The 24,866-nt window shown below is 44.2% G+C and overlaps 1 protein-coding gene across 6 annotated transcripts in view; it reads left to right on the top strand.

Moving 5' to 3' along the window:
• LOC101830126 (calcium-binding protein 5) overlaps positions 1 to 24,866 on the top strand; it is a 62,561-nt gene that overhangs the window by 5,783 nt on the left and 31,912 nt on the right. For 4 of the 6 annotated variants that reach the window (XR_005872634.1, XR_005872635.1, XM_040734468.1 and 1 more), the window contains 8 exons: positions 4,893 to 5,037; positions 5,679 to 6,239; positions 9,355 to 9,466; positions 9,696 to 9,832; positions 17,116 to 17,302; positions 19,160 to 19,280; positions 21,529 to 21,669; positions 22,521 to 22,574. Coding sequence is in view for 4 of the 6 variants with exons in the window: in XM_040734468.1 (XP_040590402.1) it covers positions 6,190 to 6,239; positions 9,355 to 9,466; positions 9,696 to 9,832; positions 17,116 to 17,302; positions 19,160 to 19,280; positions 21,529 to 21,669; positions 22,521 to 22,574 (802 nt within the window). In the remaining 2 variants the exon portion in view is untranslated. The remainder of the gene's footprint in view (positions 1 to 4,892; positions 5,038 to 5,678; positions 6,240 to 9,354; positions 9,467 to 9,695; positions 9,833 to 17,115; positions 17,303 to 19,159; positions 19,281 to 21,528; positions 21,670 to 22,520; positions 22,575 to 24,866) is intronic. The other 2 variants (XM_021223433.2, XM_021223434.2) reach the window with 2 other exon arrangements.

Below are 24,866 nucleotides of genomic sequence, written 5' to 3' on the forward strand. Positions count from 1 at the left end.
CTGCTTGTGCTGGTCTTCTTCCTCTTCTCTGGCTCCTCTTCCCAGTTCCACAGTCCTCATGATGGGAGCTTGAAATCACCTTGGTGAGACTATTGACACCACAGGAGTAGCCAGGTGCTGCAAGTCAGGGTCTCTGTTACCAAACTGGGAGTCATAGTCTCTACCCCAGCAGGGGAAGTTGGGTAACATCTTACCAATACAGAAAGACGGTTAAATGAGTACTAGCACACCACCAAATGCACAATATTTACAAATGTGATATATATATGTATGTATATATATAGTGTATATTTGTAAATATATGTACTTTGATTTGTATGTTCACATATGTATATGTGTCACTATAAATACGGATATAGTGTGTATCTGTAAATATGTAGTAATATAGTATGAAGATGTGTATGGATGTTAGATACCTGTAAATGTGTAATATATCTATATTTGTGTACTTGAATATCACCAGACACACACACACATATATAGCATATATATGTATAGGTATATAGTATATATGTTTTATATGTCCATATAATATACAAGTGTGTATATGTAATTGTACATATATGTATATAAATGTATATATGGCATGTATATATGTACTATATGTATGTAAATAATATGTATAGTTTATAGTTATGGTGTGTATGTGTCTTGTATGTGTGTATATATAGTGTGTGGTGAATGTATATAGTGTGTATATAACAAATGCATGTGCATGTGGTATGTATATGTAATGTGTGTGTATAGTGTATACTATATGTATATATATTATAGTGCTATATATTTGCTATTTTTAAATTTCCAAGTTAGTTCTGGAAAGACATGAGAAAAGCAGTAACAAGTTAGGCAACTTGTTAGGAAGAGAAAATGTAGTTTCTTAAGGATAAGAGAGAGGCGCCTGTAATCCCAGCACTTGGGAGGCAGAGGCAGGTGAATCTCTGTGAGTTCAAGGCCAACATGGTCTACAGAGTGAGTGCAAAGACAGGCCCCAAAGCAATACAGAATAACCCTGTTTCGGAAAAAAAAAAACAACAGCAACAAAAGAATAAGAGAGGCTTGGCAGTGGTGGTGCATGCCTTTAATCCCAGCACTTGAGAGACAGAGGCAGGTGGATCTCTGAGTTTGAATCCAACTTGGTCTGGTCTACAGACAAGAGTTCCAGAGCAAGCAGGACTACACAGAGAAACTCTGCCTTGAAAAACAAAACAAAACAAAAAACAGAGTAGAAGGGAGATTCCACATCAATCCCTATAGTGATATTTTGTTTGTAATCTAACAAATACAGCTTGCCTGAAGATCAGAGTGTGGAGCTAAGCCACTAGTTAGCTTCAAACCTAGTTAAAAGCTAAGCCACAGCCAGGCGTTGGTGGTGCATGCCTTTAATACCAGCACTCGGGAGGCAGAGGCAGGCGAATCTCTGTGAGTTTGAGGCCAGCCTGGTCTGTGAGTTCCAGGACAGCCTCCAAAACAATACAGAGAAACCCTGTCTCGAAAAACCTAAAACAAAAAACAAACAAACAAAAAAGAAAAACTAAGCCACTAGGTAGCCACACATACACTAAGCCACTCGTTAGCCATAGAGAACAGGCAGTAGTGGCCACACCTTTAATCCCAGCACTCAAGAGACAGAGGTAGATGGATCTCTGAGTTCAAGGCCACCCTGGGCTACATGAGAGTGAATCAACCTAAAAGAACAACAGAGCTCACACCTTTGATCCCAACACTTGGGATGACATCCCTTTAATCCCACCACTAAAGAGGAATATCAGACAGGAACTCAGTGCAGGGCAGTTTGAAATTTGGTGGAGAGCATTGTAGTCTGCAGTCACGCTGAGGGCAAGATCACACCTCTTTGGTTTTAGCCTTGGTAGAGGTTAAGAACTCTCTAGTGGCTTGGCTGCTTTGCTTTTCTGATCCTCAGTTTGAACACCAATATCTGTCTCTGGGTTTTTATTATTTGTGCTGCAAATCCCTTTTCCATGTTTGATTTTTACCACCACCTGGTAATAACTCATAAGATTAATGATTTACACTTAGATGTTGCTTACTGTTTGCAAGGTAGGTTGTAAATGATTGTACTTATGTCTTAGGTAGATGCACCACAAGACAGATGCTGTTGTCTGCAGTTTACAGATGATAACCTTGAGACCTTGGCTAGTTAAGTATTTTCTAGAACAATTAGCAAGAATTAACATCCCCATTCTGTAGGCAATGATGTTGAGACCCTGGCAAGTTAAGTGATCATTTTCTGCAGAATTAATGGAGTAATGTCCTTATCTACAAAGCAATTGCCCTGTGACCCTGCTGAGTTAGGTAACCATTTTCTGTGTTTTGCAAACACAAGGTGTTACAAGTCACCTTTGTAGGTGCTGTGCTTGGCCAAGAGGAGAGTAAGAACAGTGGAGTGGAAGGCAGTCTTAGTGTGCTGCTGTGTCCTGGGACACGCTTCACATTTGTCATTTGAATATCGTAATCTACTGACAAAATCACTGCCTACTGTCAAGATGCGGAATCTGAACTCACAGACTATTTCTCATGCCAGTGGAGCACCTGACAGAGCAACTTAAGGAGGAGAGGATTTCCTTTGACCCATTGTTAGGGATATGAAAGCACCATGGTAGGGAAGGCATGGAGCTGGGACCCTGTCCTAGGGGGTTGGGATTCATTAGTAAATCTGCTAAGGGGATTTGTACAAAATAAAGTGAGATGACATGGTTACGAAGTTAGTTGCCCTTCCCATGAAGCACAGAGCTAGGCCAGAAGGGATGCCAGCCTGCAATGTGGAAGGCCCACTGTGGTCGTTGTCCTACATCCTCCGGCTAGGTCCCTGTGTTCTAAAAGTTCCACACACTCTCAAAACAGTGGCATCAACTGGGAACCAGATATCAAGAAACATGAGTCTGTGGTGACATTTCACAAGGAGACCGCAACGGGGAGGGTCTTGGTGGTCACTGGAACCGGCATTTGGTCTCAGTCTGTATTTTTCTCAGGGCTCTCTTGAGCACAGATACGGGGAAAAACAAAAAGAAAGAAAGAAAGAAAAGAAAGGAGGGACAGGGCAGATGCCGAGAGTGCTTCCAAGAGAAAGGCTGTGAGGAGCAAGACCAAAAGGGAAGGGAGGGAGAGAGCACCAGAAAATAAGATGGTATGAGAGAGATTTTATGGTAGGGCCATCACCAGAGAGGAGGAGAGAAGAGGGCAGAAGGGTAAAATCAGGGCCGGACAGTGGTGACGCACACCTTTAATCCCAGCACTCTGGAGGCAGAGGCAGGCGGATCTCTATGAGTTCGAGACCAGCCTGGACTACCAAGGGAGTTCCAGGACAGCCTCCAAAGCCACAGAGAAACCCTGTCTCGAAAAAAACCAAAAAAAAAAAAAAAAAAAAAAAAAAAAAGAAGGGTAAAATCAGACACAGTCTTCACAGAGTTAAATGAGGGCTGTCCATGTGGCCCTGAGTTGAGACCTGTCAGAGCCCGGTGTGCTCAGCAGTGTGTATGCAATGAGTACTGTGACATCCTCTCCCAGAATCTGTTAGTTGTCAATAGATCAGGAGGAAGTAGTAGGGTCTGGTGAGCCACTTCTATAGCTGACACTAAAAAGCTAGTAAATATGGGGTGGGGCTTTGTAAGGAATAAAGGGAGATGGCATGGGTGGGAGGGAAACGAAAGAATGGGGAAGGGGGACCCAGAAGACATTATATGCCATTATATGCATGTATGGAACTGTCAAAGAACATAACCTTTTTTTTTTTTTTTTTTTTTTTGTTGGTTTTACGAGACAGGGTTTCTCTGTATTGTTTTGGAGGCTGTCGGTCCAGCCCGGCCTCAAACTCGAGATCCGCCTGCCTCTGCCTCCCAAGTGCTGGGATTAAAGGCGTGCGCCACCACCACCCGGCCATAACCCATTTTTTAAAAAACTGTCTATTCTTTAAGAATTTTGTACAGTGTGTTTTGCCCATTATTCACCCCCCAACTCCTCCCAGATCCACCCTCCCTTCCCTAATCACCCAACATGTGTCCTCTTTAATTTCCCCCCACCCACCAAGTCCCATTTGTGTTGCTTATAGGTTCACGAGAAGTTAAATACTGTATTTACATCATTTCCGCCTGTCCATTTTCTCACTCTAATTTGTGCTGCATTTTTCCCTCAAATATTTGACCTGTTCTTTAATACATAGATCACACACACACACACACACACACACACACACACACACACCTTAATGGGTCTATATAATGTTGCTTGTATCTACATGTTCTTAGGAGGACCACTTGAAGTTTGATAACCTGTTTGCACTGGTGCATCCTTTGAGAAGACTGCCTCTCTCTCTCTCAGCAGCCATTAATTAATTGCCTATAGCACTTCATCAAGGAATGGAGCCGTGTGAGATTTCCCCCACACATGTTTGCATATTAACTAGAGTTTTCAGTATGCATGCCTTGTTTGGATAACCATTTCATTGAGATTTCATGAGTTACAATTTCCTTGTCATGTCTAAAAGAACAAGATTTATTAGTATAATATCAGTCCTGGTGGAAACTATAACATAAATATCACCATATTTCCACCTTAAGTATAAGTTTTTATTGTTCTAGAGACGATGGGTGGGGGAATTGAAAGCTTTAATGCAACCTGAATGTGTGTCCAGTAATGTTTTGAGAAACCAGAGAAATCAGTGGGAGAACCTGTGTGCCCTTTGAGGCAATTGAGGCAATATATATAGCATAGCTCTAGCATAAGTGCTTATCTTTCTACCTAACTTTAGTCCTAGGAACAAGATTTCCAAGTAGGCCCCTTTTGGTACAGTTTCCAAGTAGTTCTTTACCGCACCCAAAGTGTACCAGCTTGCAACACAGATAAGAACTAGAAAGCACCCTTCTCTCCCTCCACAGGCTGGGTTTCCTTTAAGTGCACCACCCAGGCATTTGCCTGATAACTTGAAGCAACCCAAGACCTAGCCCTCAGTATATATTGTTGGTTACCACTCTTTTCCATCTCTCTCTCTGTGCTGGAGGCTGTGGAGCATCCCCAGGATCTGTAAGTACCAAAACCTTTTTAACCAGACTTCCTCTTGCTTGTGTTTGTGTCACTTGAAGCAGCTGGGTCCTTGCTGGTTACAACAGCTACCAGCTCAGTTGCTAGAGAAATTCAGGTAGTACAGGGATGGAGTGATTGATAAATAGAATAAAAATAGCCCCAGAACCTTGAAATAAAAAGCGAATCTTGTGTTGGACTTGTGAATCATATCACCACTGATAGCCACTGGCAATAGCAACTTTCAACTGGTAGTTTTTTTCCTTAGAGCTAGTTTTGTCTGACAGAATTTGGCTCTTTTTATGAGCTCATCCCAGAGGATGGAGACGTCTTTGGTGGATGAACGTGTGTGGAAAAGCTGGTGAGGTCCAGGTGTCAAGTCCTCTAGAAGGACTTGAAACTCCTAAGCCCTTTCCAGATTGGGACAGGGCAAGGACAGGTCAGGAGTCACGCTAGCCCTAGAATCCTCTGCTCTTCAATGGTTGGGGTGCAATCACATGGAGCCTCCTCCCCAGTGTCCATCAGGGAGTCTGGGTTTTTCAGTCTTCAAGTTAAGGGTGGGGTGTAGGTGTAGAGGGAGGAGAAACAGTGTGGACTATCCTCCAGGATGGTGCTAAGTTCACGATAATGTCTTTGTCCTCTAGCTTAGCTATATCAATAACCTCACTTTGAGTAAATCACTGCCCTTCTGGGCTGAGGAGCCAACGACTGAAGAGACAAAAGCATTTGGTTCAAAGCCAGAGAACCTTCTAATAGCCTGACTTTCAACAAGGACCCAATTGCTCTTTTCTGTGCCTCACCTCAATTAAAAAAAAAAAAAAAGACTATGAAGCCAGGCGGTGGTGGCGCACGCCTTTAATCCCAGAGGCAGGCGGATCTCTGTGAGTTCGAGGCCAGGCTGGACCGACAGACAATACAGAGAAACCCTGTCTCGAAAAATCAAAAAAAAAAAAAAAGACTATGAATTCAATCCATGGATGACAGTTATTGATAATCACTACAAAGTAAGGCTGGACTGGTAGCCTGATCTGCCTTAAGGAGTATTCATCTAGGTTCATTTCTACAGAAACCACAGCTAGGACCGATACTGACCTCAGAACGCCCATCAACTCACCACAAAGTGGGACATTGAAAATAGTTGAAGAATTTGGGAAGATGAACCCTGAAGAGTCTTCCAAATCACAACCGTGCAGTACACATGAGCGGTAAGTCACGGGTGTAATTTAACTTTTAATGTTTTTTTAATCACATTTCTGAATGTGAAAGGGTGTGCATGTACCACGGTATATATGTGGTAGTCAAAGACAACTTATGGGAGTCCTAGGAATCAAATTCAGATCATCGGGCTTGGAGACAAGTGCTTGTGGTAGTATATTATTTATGATTTATTAAAGCTTGCCTGAGGATTCAGAAAGCAAAGTCAGCCTCAAGCTATAGAGATAGTGGTATTCACCTTAAATCCCAGGACTCAGGAGACAGAGGCAGATGGATCTGTCTGAGTTCAAGGCCACCCAGGGTCACATGAGATTGAATCAGTCTAAAAGTGTAACAGAGCTCACGTCTTTAATCCCAGCACTAGAAAGATATAAAAGATAGAGTAGGGTCTTCAGTAGGCCCTACCTCAATGTATCTAGGCTGACAGAGTAGCCTCGTTATAGGTCCACACTGCTGTGCCTGGCTTTGTTACATGGATGCTGGAGATTGAACTCAAATCTTGCTCAGCCAACATTTTCCTGAGCAAGTCATCTCCCCATCTCTCTCTTTAGCCTTTTTGGGATCAAGCATCACTGTGAGGCTCAGGCTAGCCTTGATCCTCAGTCAACATCCTCTTTTCTCAATTTTCTAAATTCTGGGATTACATAAGCCAGCTTCTGTCCAAAATTTTTAAGAGCCACTAAACACTTTTCTGCCATGCTATCCAGAGTATAAAGTGTAGCCATTCTTCAGTATCCATGGAGGATTGATCCCAGACCAGCACTAGCCCCCCTGCAGACACCCATATCACGAGGTGTTCTGGTCCCTTGTGCAAGGCATCATGGTATCTTCAGAGCCCACACGACCTCTTGGCCTTTTTAAAATCACTTTCAGTTCCCAGTAAGTGCCAGTTCTCTGGGAATAGGTGCTCCGCTGTCTTGTTCAGCAGATAGTGGCCGCCTGAAGATGTATGTGCCTCTTTAACGGAGCAGCAAGTTCCTCAGAGGGTCATTGAATTTGCATATGTAGACCCTGAAAATACTGAAGACCACCAAGTATTTGTAGTCATTATATCCCGAATTCTGGTATTTCAGCATGTCATGGCAAAATTTATTACTGAGATATTGTGTGTTCTTTGAAAAAAAATTTAAGATTTATTTTTAATGTATGTGTATGTGTGGATGTCTGAAGAGGGTGTTGGATCCTCTGGAGCTGGAGTTATAAGCAGTTGTGAGATGCTTCATATTGGTTCTAGGAACTGAACTTGGGTCCTCTGGAAGAGCAGCAAGCATTGTGTTTTTTAAATTCTTCTCTCAAACAATATATTACAACCAGTTTTCCCTCTCTCCACTCCTCCCAGTCCCCCCACTATGTCCTCTATCCCTAGATCCACTCCTCTTCAGTTTCAGAACACAACGTAACAGGATATACAACATAACCATGCAATAAGACAAGACACAAACCCAAGGCTGGAGGAGGCAACCCAGTAGGAGGAAAAGGGTCCCAAGAGCAGGCAAAAGAGTCAGAGACACCCCGCACTCCCACTGTTAGGAGTCCCACAGAAACCCTAAGCTAAACAACCACAACATACGTGCCTAGAGAGCCTAGGACAAATCCATGCAGGTTCTGTGATTGCTGCCTCAGTCTCTGTGAGCTGATATGAACCCTGCTTACTGGATGCTGTAGGCCATGTTCTGGTATCCTCAACCTCTCTGCCTCTGACAATCTGACAAACCTTCTTCTCCCCCAGGCTTCCCTATGAGCTCCTACATGAGCTCGGCCTAATGTTTGGCTGCGGATCTTTTCATCTGCTTCCATCAGCTTCTGGAGGAAACCTCTGTGATGATGGCTGGGCTAGAAACCAATCTACGAGTATAGCAGAATATCATTGGGGATCATTTCATTGACTTTCCCCCCTCAGATGTGCTTAGTTCTATCCTAGGTCTCTGGACTATTCAGCCTGTGGTTCCTGGCAGTGTCAGCCATGGTCTCCCTTTCGTGGCTTGGGCCTCAAGTTAGACCAGTTATTTGTTGGCCACTCCTACAAGTTCTGAGCAACCACTGCCTAGCATATCTTGTGGGTAGAACAGGTTGTAGGTCCAAGGTTTTGTGGCTGGGTTGATGTCCCAGTCCCACCACTGGAAGCCTTGCCTTGGTACAGGAGATGGACAGTTCAGGCTCCATATCTTCCATCACCAGGCGTCCTCACTAGTGTCACTCTCATAGATTCTAGGAAGTTTCCATTGCACTAGATGTCTAAATTACTCCCAAATGCCACCCAATTCCAGTAGTCTCTCCATGTTCTTTTCCACTGCCCACCCATCTCCAACCTGATCTCCCCAGTCCCATCCCCACCTGCTCCCAGTCCACCCACAAAACTGATTTCTCCTTCGCAGGGAGATCCATGAACCCCCCCCCCTTCCCACAGAGCCCTTGATTTTATTTAGCCTTTCTGGGTCTATGGATTGTAGTGTGACTATCCTTAACAGCTAATATTTACTTATAAGTGAGAGCATACCATGTTTGTCTTTCTGGGTCTGTGTACTTCACTCAGGGTGATTTTTTTCTAGTTCTGTTTACTTTTTTGCATATTCCATGATGTTTTTTTTTCTAAACTGCTGAGTAATACTCTGTTACATAAATGGACCACATTTTCTTTATCCATTCTTTGGTTGATGCACATCTAGGTTGTTTCTAGTTCCTGGCTATTAGCAGCCAGCATTTTTAATTGATGAGCCATGACTCCAGCCCCCTTAAAACAATTACATTTATTTATTTATTTGTATGAATATGTGTGAATGCATGCATGTGCCTCATCACATGTGTAGGTCTGAAGATAACTTGGGGAAGTCAGTTCTCCCTTTAGTGTGTGGTTCAGTTCATCAGAGTTGTTGGCAGGCACCTTTACCTGCAGAACCGTCTTGGCTGGCCTTTGGCTGCTCTTTGGTTTATGTTTTCAATATCTGCTATGCATGCATCTTAACCTCAGAGCCCTTGACCACATTTGCTCCTAAGCAACCTACGACTGGTAGATAGCTCTTTGGAGGACATAACTCTAGGTAATTTCTGTGTTTTACTTACTGCAAAGTTCCTGATGTTTCCTGTTTTTCTCTTTGTCCTGAGAAGCTCTGGAGTTTACTTTGCCACTGGATTTCAGGAAGCGGAGAAGGTGGCTCTGAACAATCGTAGCCCCAAGGTGCTGGAGGCTCTGCAAAAGCTGGACATCCAGGTTGACCAGGTCAGTGCACGTGAAGGGCTGTGCTGGTGAGATTGTCTCTGCTGTTCCTAGGTTCTGCAGCTCAACGGATCCAGGATGAGCAGGAAGGGCAGCTAAATATGTATGGGCTTACTCTGCTAGAGTATTGTCACGGGACAGGTGTCATCTTACTCAAGCAGGACCTTAGATGCCTGCCCTCTTGTTCCTTACATTGCTCACTGGCCCTAATTGTCCTTCCTCTAATGCCCAGGCTCCAGTCATTGCTGTCCTGGGCTCTGGTGGGGGACTGCGGGCCCACATCGCATATCTTGGGGTACTGAGTGAGATGAAAGAACTTGGCCTGTTGGATGCTGTCACATACCTGGCAGGGGTCTCCGGGTCCACTTGGTAAGTGTTGTGTGTGAGGAAGGGAGGGTGCGCCATGTTTTCTGATGTCAGAATGAGAGCATCTTCCACCAGACACAAAATGCGTGATGTCTTTTATTTTCCATCTAATTTAATTTTATATATATTAGTGTTTTGCCTAAATGTATTATTGTGCCCAAATTCTGAACCCCGAAATCACCAAGAGGCCCATTTCGATGCAAAAGCAAAGAGTCTTTTATTGAAGTTATTTAACGGATGGCTGGAAAAAGACCTCGAGCAACCTCAAGACAGGGATCTTAAAGGGCAGTGTAAGGGCAGTATCTAGGGGTATGAAACAGTCTCAGGATTGGTGTGCTTTCAAGTTTGGTGCAGAGCCTGTGTTGATTGGTCAACTAACTGGTTGTTGTGGCCCATAGGCCCTCCCAGGGCGGTTGCTATGCTCTGCATGGCACTGTTGTGCACTTGACTGTAAAGCACACCCAGAGCCGTAAAGCTAGCTAGCTAACTTCTGATTGGTTCCTTGCCACGAGGAGGGCATCTGACCTTAGTGACCAGGACAGGAGCCGCAAGGTCATGCAAGCACATGCTACCCTGTCATGGCTGCTGAAATGGGGGGCTAGTTACTACAGTATGTCTGGGTGAGGGTGTTGGATCCCCTGGAACTGGAGTTGAACCTGAGCCCTCTGGTGGACCAGTCAGTGCTCTTGACCACTGAGCCATCTCTGCAGCCCCTATTCTCCATTTCTTAAAAGGACAGATGACAATTGTGTATCTTGTGTTGTATGGTGTGATATTTCGGTTTGTAGTAGTTGTGCACTGATCAGTTGTGTTTTCACTTTTCTTGGTGTTGCAAAATACCTGACAAAGGGGAGTTAACGAGGGAAAGGCTTCCTTTGGTTCTCAGCTTGCGAGCAGTGTCTGGCATGGCATCATGGGCACTTTGTGAAGCAGAAAGGCGGAGGTGTGCTGATGCTCAGCTCAGCTTCTTTTTGTTCCATCGGGATCCATCCTGGGCAATGGTGTGATCACATTCAGAGTGTGTCTTCTCATGCCATTTTCATGTCTCCGTAAACACCGTCATAGACTCACCCACGGATTTGCCATTTTCATGTCTCCGTAAACACCGTCACAGACTCACCCACGGATTTGCCATTTTCATGTCTCCGTAAACACCGTCACAGACTCACCCACGGATTTACCACTTTCATGTCTCCGTAAACACCGTCACAGACTCACCCACGGATTTGCCATTTTCATGTCTCCGTAAACACCGTCACAGACTCACCCACGGATTTGCCACTGCATGTGAGATGCTGGGTTGTGCATGCTCCTGTGGAGGCCTGCTGTGGCCCGAGCCAGGCAGACATCAAGTGTCCTCCATTATTGCCTCGAGACGTGGCCTCTTAGTGCCTAAAACTCACAATTTTGGCTAGGCTGGCTGGAGGATCCATCTGTCTTTGCTCTCCAGTGCTAGAGGTGCAGGCATGTTCATCCATGCCTACTTTCTAAAAATTATTAATTCAATTTACTCATTCATTTTACATCCCCAACTGTAGTTTCCTCTCTCTCCTCCCCTCCCATTCTGTTGCCCCCTTTTTCCCTCCCCCACTTCCTCAATCCATTCTTGTTTCTGTTCGAATGAAGCAGACCTCCCATGGTTGTCATCAAAGCTTGGCGTATCAAGTTGAGGTAGGACTGAGCTCCTCCCCTTGTATTAAGGCTGGGCAAGGCAACTCAGTGTGAGGAATAGGTTCCTGGAAGCCAGCCAAAGAGTCAGAGGCAGGCTCTGCACCCACCTCTAGGAGTCCCACAAGTGGATCAAGCTACATAATTGTCACATATATGCAGAGAGTTTAGGTCAGTCCCGTGCAGGCTCCTTATTTGTCAGTCCAGAGTCTGTGAGCTCCTATGAGCCCAGTTGCTTTTTTCTGTGGGTTCCCTTGATGCCTCCTGGCTTGTACAGTCCTTTCCTCTCTGCCTCAGCCCAGTGCTTGGCTATGGATCTCTGCATCTGTTTCCTTCAGTCAGTGGATGAAGGCTCTCTGATGACAACTAGGGCAGTTACCTAACTGATTATAGGAGATGCCAAACCTACTTTTTCATGAGTGTTTTGGATTCAAACTCAGGTCCCCATGCTTGCATAGCAGGCACTCTTACTCACTGAGCCACTTCCCTGGGCTGAGAGTTTTCTTTGAAATTGTGTATCAGCTGTACAGCAGGAAGGGCTTTGTTATGGTTCCATAATGCATATAATGCACTTTGATCATATTGACCTTTCTATTACTCTAATTTTCCCCTGTCACTTCTAGCATTTTCAAGTTTAAGCATTTACACTTTAGGTGGCTGGACTACAGCCCCTTATAATATTTTTGTCTTTATGGGAGACTATTGGGTTAAATCCATATAGACTTTCTTATCCGAAGGGCTCAGAAGCGCTCATGCCTAACAACCTGGTTCTAAGCCCCAGGCAGACATTGTTAATCAGTGTTGGTAGCTTTTCTGGAGCGGATAAAACTACACAAGCTGTTGAACTAATGGCGTGGAGAATGCATTGTGGCTGGCAGGAGCAGATGGCAGAAATGTAGCACTTAGGCAGCCCCTTCAGAGACCCACCTGTTGGCTTAGTTATTCTTCTCGTTGCTGTGGTAAATACTTACTAACGTTAACTTAAGGAAGGAAGAGTTTATTTGGCTCAGTTTGAGAGAGTGTGATCCATCAGGGCGTGGAAGCTATGACAGCAGGAACATGAAGCGGCTTGTCACATTCTGTCTTCATTCTAGAAGCAGAAAGCGGGGCTGGAGAGATGGCGTGTGCTTCACTTCCAGAGGACCTGAGTTCAGTTCCAAGCACCCATAACTCCATCTTCAGGGGAACTATGCTTTCTGGTCCCTGCAGGCACCTGTACTCGTATGCACATACCCACACACAGGTATCTGTACACATGTAACTACAAATGGAAACGAAGCCTAGAACAAGCACAGAGAGGTGAATTCATGTGTTCACTTTACCCTTTTTATTCAGGCCAAGACAGCAGCTCATGGATTGGTTCCTCCCACATTCTAGATTCTCAACCGGTGGGTCACCACCCCTTTGGCAAACCTCTGTCTCCAAAAATATTTACATTGCTATTCATAACAGTAGCCAAAATTACAGTTATGAAGTAGCAACTAAACTAATTTTATGGTTGGGGAACCACAACACGAGGAACTGTATTAAAGGGTCACAGCATGAGGAAGGTTGAGAACCACTGTTAGGTGCATCTCCTCACCTCCCTGAAATGCCCTTATAGGCACACATGGAGATGTCTCTCTTAGGTGCTTCTAAATCATGGCATGCTGACAATCAAGATTATCAGCATGAGGGCTGGAGAGCTAATTCAGTTGGCTAAGTGCGAACACAAGACCAGAGATTGATCCCCGGAATCCATATTTTCAAAGGCTGGCTGTCGTGGCACCTGCTTGTGATCTCGACACTGGGGGGCGCAGGGAGAGTGTGTGGAAACAGGTGGAGCCCTGCAGTTCATGAGTCAGTTAGCTTCCTCCTCTCTAGGCAAGAGAGAGGCCATGTCTCAAAAAACAAGGTGGATGGATGGCTTCTGAGGAATGACGCCTAATGTTGCCCTCTGGCTTTTACATGCATGCACACATAAGTGCGTGTGCACTCCTTTTAACCCATGCATGCACATGAAAGCACACACACACACACGCACATGCACACGCGCACGCGTGCGCACACACACACACACAGTGTCTACCTACCATCATCTCTTTGTTGCCTGAGGTTGAGCCATACTTCTCTGTCCCAACTCCAGGAGGTGCTATTGAAATAGAATTTACAGACTTCTCAGAGCTTAAGCATGACGTTGCCTGTAGGGTAATAGGAGGTGGGCCTTGCAGTCCAACAGTGGTGACAGAACTCCTACAGTGAGTCATTTCAGGCGGTATAAACCCAGCTGTCACATCTATGTACCTCTGTCTCCTGGGTTGTTAGGAGGATTACAGTTCTAATCTTGCAGGCTTGCTATGATAGGGAAAGCATCCAGATGGAGCTATGTAATAGAAATATAACTTGAATCACGTCTGTCCCTTCTGATTTTCCAAAAGCTCCACCAAAAAAGTAAAAGGATGCAGTGGCATTAATTGTACCAGTGCATTTTCTTTTTAATAATAGTTTTTTAGTTATTTGAAAATTATATGTGTATATATGTTTGTATAGTATATGTTAATCATATCCATTCCCCACTCCCGGAAGGCCCTCCCCAGCACACCTTCTTCCCAACTTCATATCTCCCCCCATTTTTACTATGACTCAGTCCATTTAGTACTTCCATATGGACGTGGGTGTGGGGACATCCTCTGGGGTATAGGAGACTTATCAGTGGCCACACCCAAAAGAAAAATGACTCCTTCCCTAAGGTGTCTGATCCATGAGTATTTCATCACGAATTCAGGTCATTAATCAGATATTTGACATTCCTTTTGTCAGACCAAGTCTTTGAAAACCGATACACATTTTAAATATTTTATTACGTTTATTTATTGAGCACATGTGTATATATTCATGTGCATATGTGTGTAACACCATGGGTGTGGAGGTCAGAGAAGCTCATTTCTCATGTGTTTCAGCCTCCCAGGAATGGGATGGAATGGCAATTCAAGTTAATAAAATTAAATTGAATGGAGAATCAATTTCTAATCATATTAATCGCATGCTGTATTAATTACTTTCCCTCATTGCTGTGCCAAAAACACCTGTTAAACCGTCCTGGAGACATGACTCAGCAGTTAAGAGCACTTGCTGCTTAGTCATAAGAACTGGAGTTTGGGTCCTAGCACCCACCTCAGGAGGCTCACAACACCCATAACTTTAGTTGCAAAGGGAGGCACTCTCTCCTGGCTTCTGTGAGCACCCTCACACCCATGTGTACATACAGATGCATACACACTCACACACACTCACACACACACAATAAAATAAGTTAGAAAAAACACTTGACAAATGTGACTTAAGTAAATGAGGGTTCATTGTGCCACCATGGGCACATGAATATATGTGTGCATACATATATATATACCTGCAGATACACACATACACATAGATACAAATTTTTAAAAATCTTAAAAATACGGAACCCGCTGGTATCAAATTTCCTTATAGGAACTGGTAAGGAGTTCTCTCTCCATCCAGGCATATTCTCAGTTTGTTTATCTAAGATCAGATAAAGCACTAAGATGGTGGGTTGTCTGAAAACAAATCCAGTTCCCTTTCAATATCTGTGTGATGCCAAGGAAGGAACTCACTCTTTGTCCCTCTCTAAACTGACAACGATCCTCTTGTTCCGTTTGATGGCTAATTATGAAGGTGATTTACTGGTTAGTTTCTTTGGTAACTGGACACTGACCAGAGTCACTTGGGAAGAGGAATCTCAACTGAGGAATTGTCGCCATCAGACTGGCATGTAGACAAGCCTTGGGGACATTTTCTGGATTGATGTTTGATGTGTGAGGACCCAGCCTACTGCAGACAATGCCACCTGTTGGGGGGAGCATTGTTGACACTGCTACCCTGCTGTGCCAATAAAGCCACCTTGAATCTAGGTGGCTGAGTGGGATTAGCTATAGAGTTGCTGGAAGACTGAGGAAGTTGAAGAGAGAGGGACAGGAAGAGAGAAGAGAAGCCGAGGGGACTTCCGAGGCTTTTGGATCTGGACAATGTGAAAAACGGTGTCAGCTGATCACCCCTCTGCTAGTACAATTTAGGTAAATGCTAGCTATCTTTAGGCTAGTGGTCCTGGGTTGTATAAGAAGTCAGGCTGAGAAAGCCATGGAGATCCAGCATCCCTCCATGGACTCTTCACTAATCCTTGCCCTGCCAGACTTCCTGCTTTGACTTTCCTCAGTGATGGGCTATAATTTGGTCTGCAAGTCAAATAAACCCATTCTGGACTTTGGGATCCCATTCCCTATGGAGAGATACTCTCTCACCCTAGATATACGGGGACAGACTTTGATGATCCCTCATGGGAGGCCTTACCATCCTTGGAGAGTGGATGGGGGGGTGGAATGAGGGGTTGGTGGTGGGCGCCATGGGAGGATGGGAGGGAGAGGAAACTGGGATTGGTATGTAAAATAAGATTGTTTTTAATTTAAATAAAAATTTACTAAAAAACCCAAATAAACCCATTCTTCTGAAAGTTGCTTTGGGTCAGCATTTTATCACAGCAGTAGAAAACAAACGAGCAATGATGTAATGGTCACATACTTGATAGATGTTTACCAAAAAAAAAAAAATACTATATGACTGTCATAGGTAGTTTTGGGATTCAGTCCCAGAGGTGGGATTCAGGGGGATATTGAGATGGATTATTAGGGTTAAAACTTTATCGGAAGTTACTATATTAGTTACTTGTCTGTTGCTGTGTTAAAATATAATGCCCAAAGTGACTGTATAAGGTATTTTTGGGGGGCTATGGTTTTAAAGGGAGAGTCTGTAGTGGTAGGGAGGCATAGCAGCTGGAACAGGAAGCTGAGAGATTACATCTTCAATGCAAACAGAAAGCAGAGAGAGTGATCTGGAAATGGGGTGAAGCTGTGAACTCTCAAAGCTCACCCTCAGTGATGTAGTTTACAGCAAGCTTCTACCTCCTGAAGGCTTCAGACCCCCCCAAAATGGTGCCAGCAACCGGGAGTCACTTCAAATACATGAATCTGTGAAAGATATTCTTATTCAAACCTCCAGTTTTTAATGCCATCTACACAGTTCACAGCAGAGTTCAGAGTCCAGCAACGAGACAGACAACATGGTGGGGTCTCTGAACAGGAGTGAGGACTTATATGACAGAGTCAGGTTCCTTCTTAGAGGTCTAGGAGGGAGGTTTCATCATGATCCCCATCATGAAAGCAATTGGGGAACAGGGTACGTGTCTATCTTTACCCTCTTCAATGTAAACTTACTTCCCCAGGTTAGAGATCCTGGTACTTGGAAATAAGTGAACTAGATCTTCACAGACCATGCTTTTAGTAGGTACCTGACTGTGTCTATATGCTGGGCAGGGTAGCAGTCTGGTCTGGAGTCTAACATTAAATCATGATGTATTTCTTCTATCTTGCTCTCATTGACCTATCTGTTAAATAGGAGAATCACGCTGCATGAGTTCTCCATGTACTGGAGTCCTTCTTTGCCCTATCTAATTTCCTCTATGGCAGTTAATTATTATTTCCCTGGTTTGTCGCATGAGAGGGGCAGTCAGGGTTAATGGCACTCTTGGGTCACTGTTCTGATCCTCAGCTTCTCTCTGTTCCCAGGGCATTGTCTTCGTTCTACATTAACAATGGAAATACGGAAGGGATGGAAGAGGAGCTAAAACAACGATATGACAACAGTTGGCAAGTTGGAGAGAGCCTGAAGAAAGCCATCCAGGCAGCAAGGAGGGAGAATTACTCCATGACTGACTTTTGGGCCTATTTTGTTGTTTCCAGGCAAATGAGAGACGTAAGTCTTTCCCAGAAGAGGATGTAGGGGGTCCCAAAAGACTTGACCAATAACTTCTTTCAGTTCTTTCTAATCTGGCCACTTTTACCTCAAGACTAAAAATATCCCAGGGTTGTAAGTAGAAGAATCAGACTCTGACTCATTTTTTCTTTTTTTGCAGTAAAATAAGTAGAAATTGTCAGAAACATCTAGGACCATCCAAAGGCATGAGGCTCCAAGGCCTCATGCCTTTCTTCCCATCTCTGTCCTTGGACATTTCTTTTCTTGAATTTACTTTTCTTTCTCCCTGTATTCATATTTTGTCCTTTACCCTAGAAAGACTGGAGTTTTCTGCATCTCCATGTCCTTAGTGGGAAAAGTTGTCCCCAGGCTCAGAGTAGCACTGTGGTCACCTCCAGGCCCTCTAGCCAGCTGGCTCTGGGATCCAGCCCCAGGTTGTCTGAGCACATCAGGTGGTCAGCTCTATTCAGAGCAGATGGCTACTATGATCCAAATGTCTGTGACTGCCAGGGTGAACTAACTCATCGTGGGTGCCTTCCTCACAGAGATGACAGTGAATTCTTTCTCCAGTGGGTTTCTTCTGGTTTCTGTGGTTTGGTTGAGTTGGATACTCTCCCATTCTTAGAAACCAGAGGGACAGACACAGCCTGAACTGTGAGACTGGAATAAAAAGAGAGAAAATGGAAGTTTCGAATGATGTTGTTTGACTGTGGCTTCTAGGGGAACAGATGCTATTCAGAACCATCAAAGAAAAGCAGGAACCTACAGTGTATTGTTTTCTCCTCTTATCCCTCCTTCCCTTCTCCTCCTTTTCCCTTTCTCACTGTCCTTTCTGTCCTTCATACCCATCTCGCCTTTCTCTTAAAATTATTTTTATTTTATTTGTATGTGAGTGTTTGCCTGTATTTGTTTAACATGCATGCAGCGCTCATGGAGACCTGAAGAGGGCACTGTATCCCTCAAAACTGACTTTATAAATGGTTAGCTGCTTCATGGGTGCTGGAAACTGAAGCTGGTGCTATATAAGTGTTGCCAATTTCTGAGCCATCTTTCCAGACCCCTCTCTGTCCTGTTTCTTCTCCACACTTCTCACTTATTAATTTTTCTTTTAAGATTTATTGATGTGCACTCTGTTGAACGTACACATATATATTTCAAACACATTTTTATGAGTTTGGACACATGCACCTATGTGTGAACTATCTCATGATCAAAGCGCTAAGCATTGATCATCTCCAGAAATTTCTTGCTTTCCTTCCTGTGTGTGTGTGTTTTTATTGGTAGGCGGAAGGTAATACTTTGCATGACAACTATCCCCTTCGGTTATGCTAAGTGGCACAAGCCGGTGACATGATTCCACTTCTCTGAGGCATCTAAGATAGTGAAACTCACAGAAATGAAGAACAGAATGGTGGTGGTCAGCACTGGGCGGTGGGGGGCAGAGGCAGATCAGAACTGTTGCCCGAAGGGGATAACATTCTACTAGGTGAATAGGGATTTGAGCTCTCTTCACTCTCAGCCCCTAAGACTGTTTTCCTCTGCAGTGGTCTCTCTGACTTTTATCCACTCTCATTCTTTGAGGGTACCCCACCTTACTCTGTAGATGAGCTCTGTCTCTTTTCTACACTGCAGAGTATGAACAGTGGTTTGTTGAGATAGCTACGGTTAAGCCTGAAGACCTGAGTTCGATCCCTGCAACCCACATGGTAGAAGGAGAACTGACTCCATCAGGAAATGGGTTTCATAGATGATGAAGAAAGAAAGCGTATTCCAGAATTAGTACAGTATGTACAAAGATCCCACCGAGTTTGGGGAGACTAAACCACCCCCATTCAGTCTGGTACTTTTTCTCCATAGCTGGAGAACTCTAATTTGTCCAGCATAAAGAAGCCTGTGGAAGAAGGAATGCTGCCCTATCCAATCTTTGCAGCCATTGATGGTGACCTACAGCCTGACTGGAGGAAGAGAAAAACTCAGAGTGAGCAAAAACTTGGAGGGGAGGGAAGGGTAGCAAGGGAATGAAAGACACTGAACAGGGTCAGTGCCCTGGCCAGCAGGGCACAACGAAGGTCTAGCCCAGAGAAACCTGGAATGAGGGCACAGGAGACAAGAGAAATGGACAGCAAGCCAACATGGCTGATCAAGCTGCAAGATTTTATTTTCTGTAGGCGCTATATAGTTTAGGGCAGGGAAACTCGGTAGGGCAGAGTAATCAAAGGAGATGGGTCGTTGCCTAGTAACCAGACCACAGAAGGTGAGCAGATACCAGGTGTTGGCAAGGTGAAAGGGTCTGAAGAAGGAGGGGCTAAGTGATCTAATTGTGGAATGTTTTCTTTTTTTGCCATCGGCTATTCCTGTGAGCCCAAGTTCTATTCATTAGGAGGCTGCGGAGGGGATGGACTATTCTTTAAAAAAGGCTGGCAATGTTTACAAGAGGTTCTAATTAACAATGATCACTCCTGACAGGGCAGAGATATAGCTCAGTGGTAGAGTGTTTGCCTTGAATGCATGGGTCCCTGAGTTCAATTACCCAGAAAGGCTCTGAGTGGAACGTATGGATGTTTCCACCAGACTGCCCCTTTGGGAGGCCCAGAAGCAAAAATGGGCTATTAGGATAGACTAGGGTGCTCCACTCATAGAGAGCAAACAGGAATCCCAGAAACCACTAGAATGCCCATACTTGAATTGGGTGACCAAGGAAGTTGAAATGTGGGTGAAGTGAGGATGCCAGGTTCGAGACTCTTTACTGTCATCTTCTCCATGGTTCCAATAACCACCCCAACACTAATGGCTTTGCTAATGTTCCATTTGTCTTTTGAGCCCTGGGATCAAGAACTCCTCACCCAGTTTACTGCATATAAAATGCATTTATTTGTTTGATGAGTTTGCCTCTATTTTTCATTATCTGTCAGGCCATGTCTCAGGTGTTTGTTCACCCTAGCATCCCAAAGCTCAGACACCCCTGTTCTATTTCTTTCCTCCCCGTATGTGTCCTTGATCTTGTTTCATCTCTGTTGCTGTCACAACTACTGTAACAAAAAGCAACCTAGGGAAGAAAGGGTTTGTTTGGCTTACAGTTCCAGGTTATGGCTCATTATTTCAGGGAAGTCAAGTCAGGACTCAGCATATCACATCCACAGTCAAGAACAGAGAGATAATAAGCACATGAATCCTTATTTTCTTGCTTGCCCTGGGCTAGTTTTCTCTCCCTTTATATTGATTCTGCCTAGGGAATAGTGATACTCACAGTAGGCTTGAAGTTTTCCATCTCAACTAATAAGCAGGAAGGACTCCCGTAGACATTCCTATAGGCTAACACAATCTATTCCCCATTAAGACTCTTTTAGCAAGTATTCTGGCTCATATCGGTTGAAAGTTGAAATTAATCAGCATGGTCCTTGCATGGTTTTTCCACTAGAGTAGATAGAGCTGGCCACCTCCTTTTCATAGGCCCTCCCCCAGCAGTCCAGAGGTAAGGTTAATTTGGCTGCAACACCCACCACTTCATTGATTGCCAGAGTTGATTTGACTGATATGGATGGCTATCCAGGAGGTTCCTTCCTCCCTAGCCACTCTATGTATGTTTCTCCTGAGCTATGTACTGGTTTGGAGAGGATGGCCTTCCCTCAAAGAGGAAGGCAGTTATTCAGTCAAGAATATATGAATAGCTGCACTCTTTTCAAATATTCCCTCAAGACTAATGAGACCTCTACTCCATGCCTTCTCTAACTGAACCTTCCATATTGCAACTACCATCTTCTCCACAACCTGAGTATATTCTGGACTGAGCATCAGCATCTCTCTCGAGGACTCTTATAATTACTTCCTCATTTGTCTTCCTGTACTGTGTCATCTCCTCTTTCCATTGCTACCTGATGGAAAATTTGTAGAACAAACACAATCATGTGAGTTTCCTTCTTACAGTAAATAGGGCACTCACTCCACGGTAGACTTTTCATTCCCATATTCTGCAGTTGCATCTGTGATGAAATAGAAGAGAAAGGTGGGTATGCCGCCAAGTGTGGGGAAGTAATGGAAACAGGGTTTTTGAAATAATGAATTGTTTCCATCTGAATAGGCTCTCAGAGGCATGGGGAAGAGATCCCCAGTATTTGAGATCAGCCAGCGCATCTCTATATGGCAGTCCTTACTGTATGGATCCTCTTACCCCAGCACCTTTGTTCCAGGCTCAGAGCCTGTGGTTTACCCTTGCCTTGTCTTCCCAGAGTCCTGGTTTGAGTTCACCCCTCACCATGCTGGCTACCCTGCACTTGGAGCTTATGTCCCTATCACAGAGTTTGGAAGCAGATTTGAGGATGGAAAGCTGGTTAAATCTGAGCCTGAGAGAGACTTGACTTACCTGAGAGGTCAGTACTGGGATCAGATGGAATTCAGTGGAGGTGGGCCATGGATGTTGGGCAAGAATGACCCATCTGAGTGTCTGGCTCTGCCAGGCTTCCTCATTGCTAGGATTTGGGGTTTCCAGAGGAAGACCTTCAGCATCTTCCATGTACTACCTTGCTGTCAATGGTCCAAGAGGCAACTTGTGATAAACAGATTTAGAATGTGGGTATGGGATTTATATGAAATCTCACAAATAGAACACTCAGGACTGTACCCAGCATGTGGTAGCAATTCAAAGATGTTAAATCTCCATTTATTCAGCAAATGATTTTTGTTGTTGTTTTAGACTGGGTCTCATGTATCCCGTTTTGGCCTTGAACTGATTATGTGGCTGAGGCTAGTCTTGAACTCTTATTTCTCCTGCATCCATCCCCCCAAATGCTAGGATTATAGGTGTGCACCAGTCAGCATAAAATTTTGAGATACACTATGAAGTCCATTATGGATGCTTCCTTCTGCATATTTTTTTTTCCTATATTATCCTTCCCTGAAGATGGCCTTTCCAACTATCTAGTCACTAAAGTAGGGTCTTTTGATGTCATCGCTGCATTTTATATATGTCTAATCTGGCAATAATTCATCTCCATTTCATTTCCAGGTTTTTAGAATCCATCCATACCCCTTTTTCCCCACCCCCAGCAGCACCCACCCCAAAGCTATCATTGTCTCCCACTAGAACTGCCAACCCTTCAGCTGTTCCCCACATTCCAATTCTGTTTCTGTCTATAGCAGGCAATGGGAGTCAAATGTAATATAACCCTATCGATTCACTCTCATTACAGAAAGTCTTCGTTTTTTTCTCTTTTCTTTACAGGGTTATGGGGAAGTGCTCTAGCTGATACTGACGTCATTAAGAAATTTATTTGTGGTGAGTATTTGAGGGGAACCCAGGGACCGAAGCCTCGAGATGTCTTGTGTAAAGAAACTCATCTTCAGTTTCCTTCATGTGACAGAAGAGGAAACTATTGTCCTTGTCCTGACAATTATATTTTCCCAATACTGCTGCCTTCTCAAGCCACCATTGGGGCAGCCAGGATGTCTGAAGAGTTCAGGGTGCAGGCTGCCTTGGCAACAGTGCGGCTTGGTTATGTGTGACCTCTGTTTCTCAGCCTCTCTGCACCTTAGCTGCCTATCTACACCACACAGATGATGGTAGCAGTGGTTGTAAGGGTTCAGAGAGTGAATTCTTCTAAAGTACTAAGGATGGAGCCTGGTAGGTTAAAAACACTGGGAAACAATACCAGTTATTCTCTGTTCTGTTATATTACCCTTACCACAACCCCAAGAAATGGATGCTCAAATCACCTGAATTATAAAATTTTCTTTATTTTGCCAGGCATGGTGATGTACACTTTAATCCCAGCACATATGGGACGTAGAGGCAGGAGTTCTTTGTGAGTCCAAGGCCAGCCTGGTCTGCAAAGTGAGTTCCAGGGCAATCAGGACTATGTAGAGAGACCCTGTTTCAAAATTTTATTTATTTTATGTACATGGATATTTTATCTGCATTTTATGTCTGTTTGCCATGTGTGTCCCGGTGGCTGCGGAGGCCAGATGAAGGCGTTTGGACTCCCTGGAACTGGAGTTATACATGGTTGAGAAATGCCGTATGTGTACTGGGTACTGGGCTTGGGTTCTCTGGATGGGTAGCCAGTGCTCTTAACCACGGAGTCATCTCTCCAGCCTTCAACTTGAATTTTTTCGAGAGCCAATGAGTCATAAGAATACTGAGTTAATTGTGTGCTCGCACTGACAAGTGAGCGCTGATGTAGGAATGTATGGCAGCTTGTGCCTGGAGCCACATAACAGCTCTGAGCAGTATGATAATATGCTCTGGCCAGCCAAATGCTCTGTGACACTATGCCTCCTATAACTGAGACGATACTGCCCCCCCGTTTCATGTATTAGAGATGAGTTTTAAATGACCTAAGGTGCTTAGAGCAGAGCCTGGACCATAGTAGTAATGTCTCACTAATGCATAATACCAATGATGTAACCAGACAGAATGAGTCTGCATTTTGCTGAGTGTGAAGCCAAAACTCACAGCCAAGAGGTGACACAGTAGAAGAAAGAGGCATTACCTGTTACCTGTGTGGGTAAGCAGAGTCAAGCATTGACGCCAAAGTGAGTGATGCCCTTTTCAAACAAAGGAAGTGTGGGGGACTTATTTGGGTCACTTGTGAGTATTTGGGAAGACATTTCAGGAGTGTGCACATTCCTGGGCATATTTTATTTAAGATGCAGAGATGTATCAGTGGCTTAGTGGTTAAGACATTTGTCATGCAAGGACCTGAGTTTGGATCTCCAGATCCTGTGTAAATACCAGATGGTCATGGCAGCCTGCCTGTAAATCCAGCCTTGGATGGCAGAGACAGGAGATTCCTAGAGAAAACTAGCAACTACCATAACCAGATTGGTTAGCTCTGGGTTTGATTGAGAAACCCTGACTCAATGAATACTATAGGAAGCACTAGAGGATGATTCCCAGCATCCCTTGAGCCTCCACCCATACCACACACTGCACACACACGTGATGTGCACTTTCATACTTATATGTTCCCCTCATGTGGTAAACACCGATACCACACACATAAAAGTGGGAAATGGGAAAAAGTCAGATGTAAGCATTTGAGCATGCTCAGTTCAAGATTGAAGTTTAAGAGGGAAGGATGGAAGCTGGGAATGCATTTGGATACATGAAGCTTGGGTTAAAGGTGGTGGGTAAGAATGCTCTGGGTGTGCTTAGCTTTTGTGGTGAAGATGGTGGGCCTCATCTAGTGCCACAGTGTGTGTTTGTTGACTTTTTGTGAGCTGAGCTGGTATAAAAAAAATTCTTTCTGCAAGGTGTTAGCTTCAGCCAAAGTAAAGAATATTCAGAATATGAGTTATATCTATAGAAATCTCTTGACCTTCAAGGCTACCTGCCTCACTGCAGCTGCTAACAGTAAAGATAATTACTAAAAGTTTATGCTCATAACTATTCATTCTTCATTTAATACCATGGGTCAAGCATATTCTGGGTCTATGCCTTAACACTGTTCCTTGAAAGTGCCATTCACCATCTGTTGGTTAAAGGCAAGTTCAATGAATCTAGAACCAGGTATGGTGGCTCACCCCTTTAATCCCAGTACTCCAGAGGTAGAAGCAGGCAGATCTCTGA

This window comes from Mesocricetus auratus, unplaced genomic scaffold (genome assembly GCF_017639785.1).
Source record: "Mesocricetus auratus isolate SY011 unplaced genomic scaffold, BCM_Maur_2.0 Super-Scaffold_100038, whole genome shotgun sequence".
Classification (NCBI taxonomy): domain Eukaryota; kingdom Metazoa; phylum Chordata; class Mammalia; order Rodentia; family Cricetidae; genus Mesocricetus; species Mesocricetus auratus.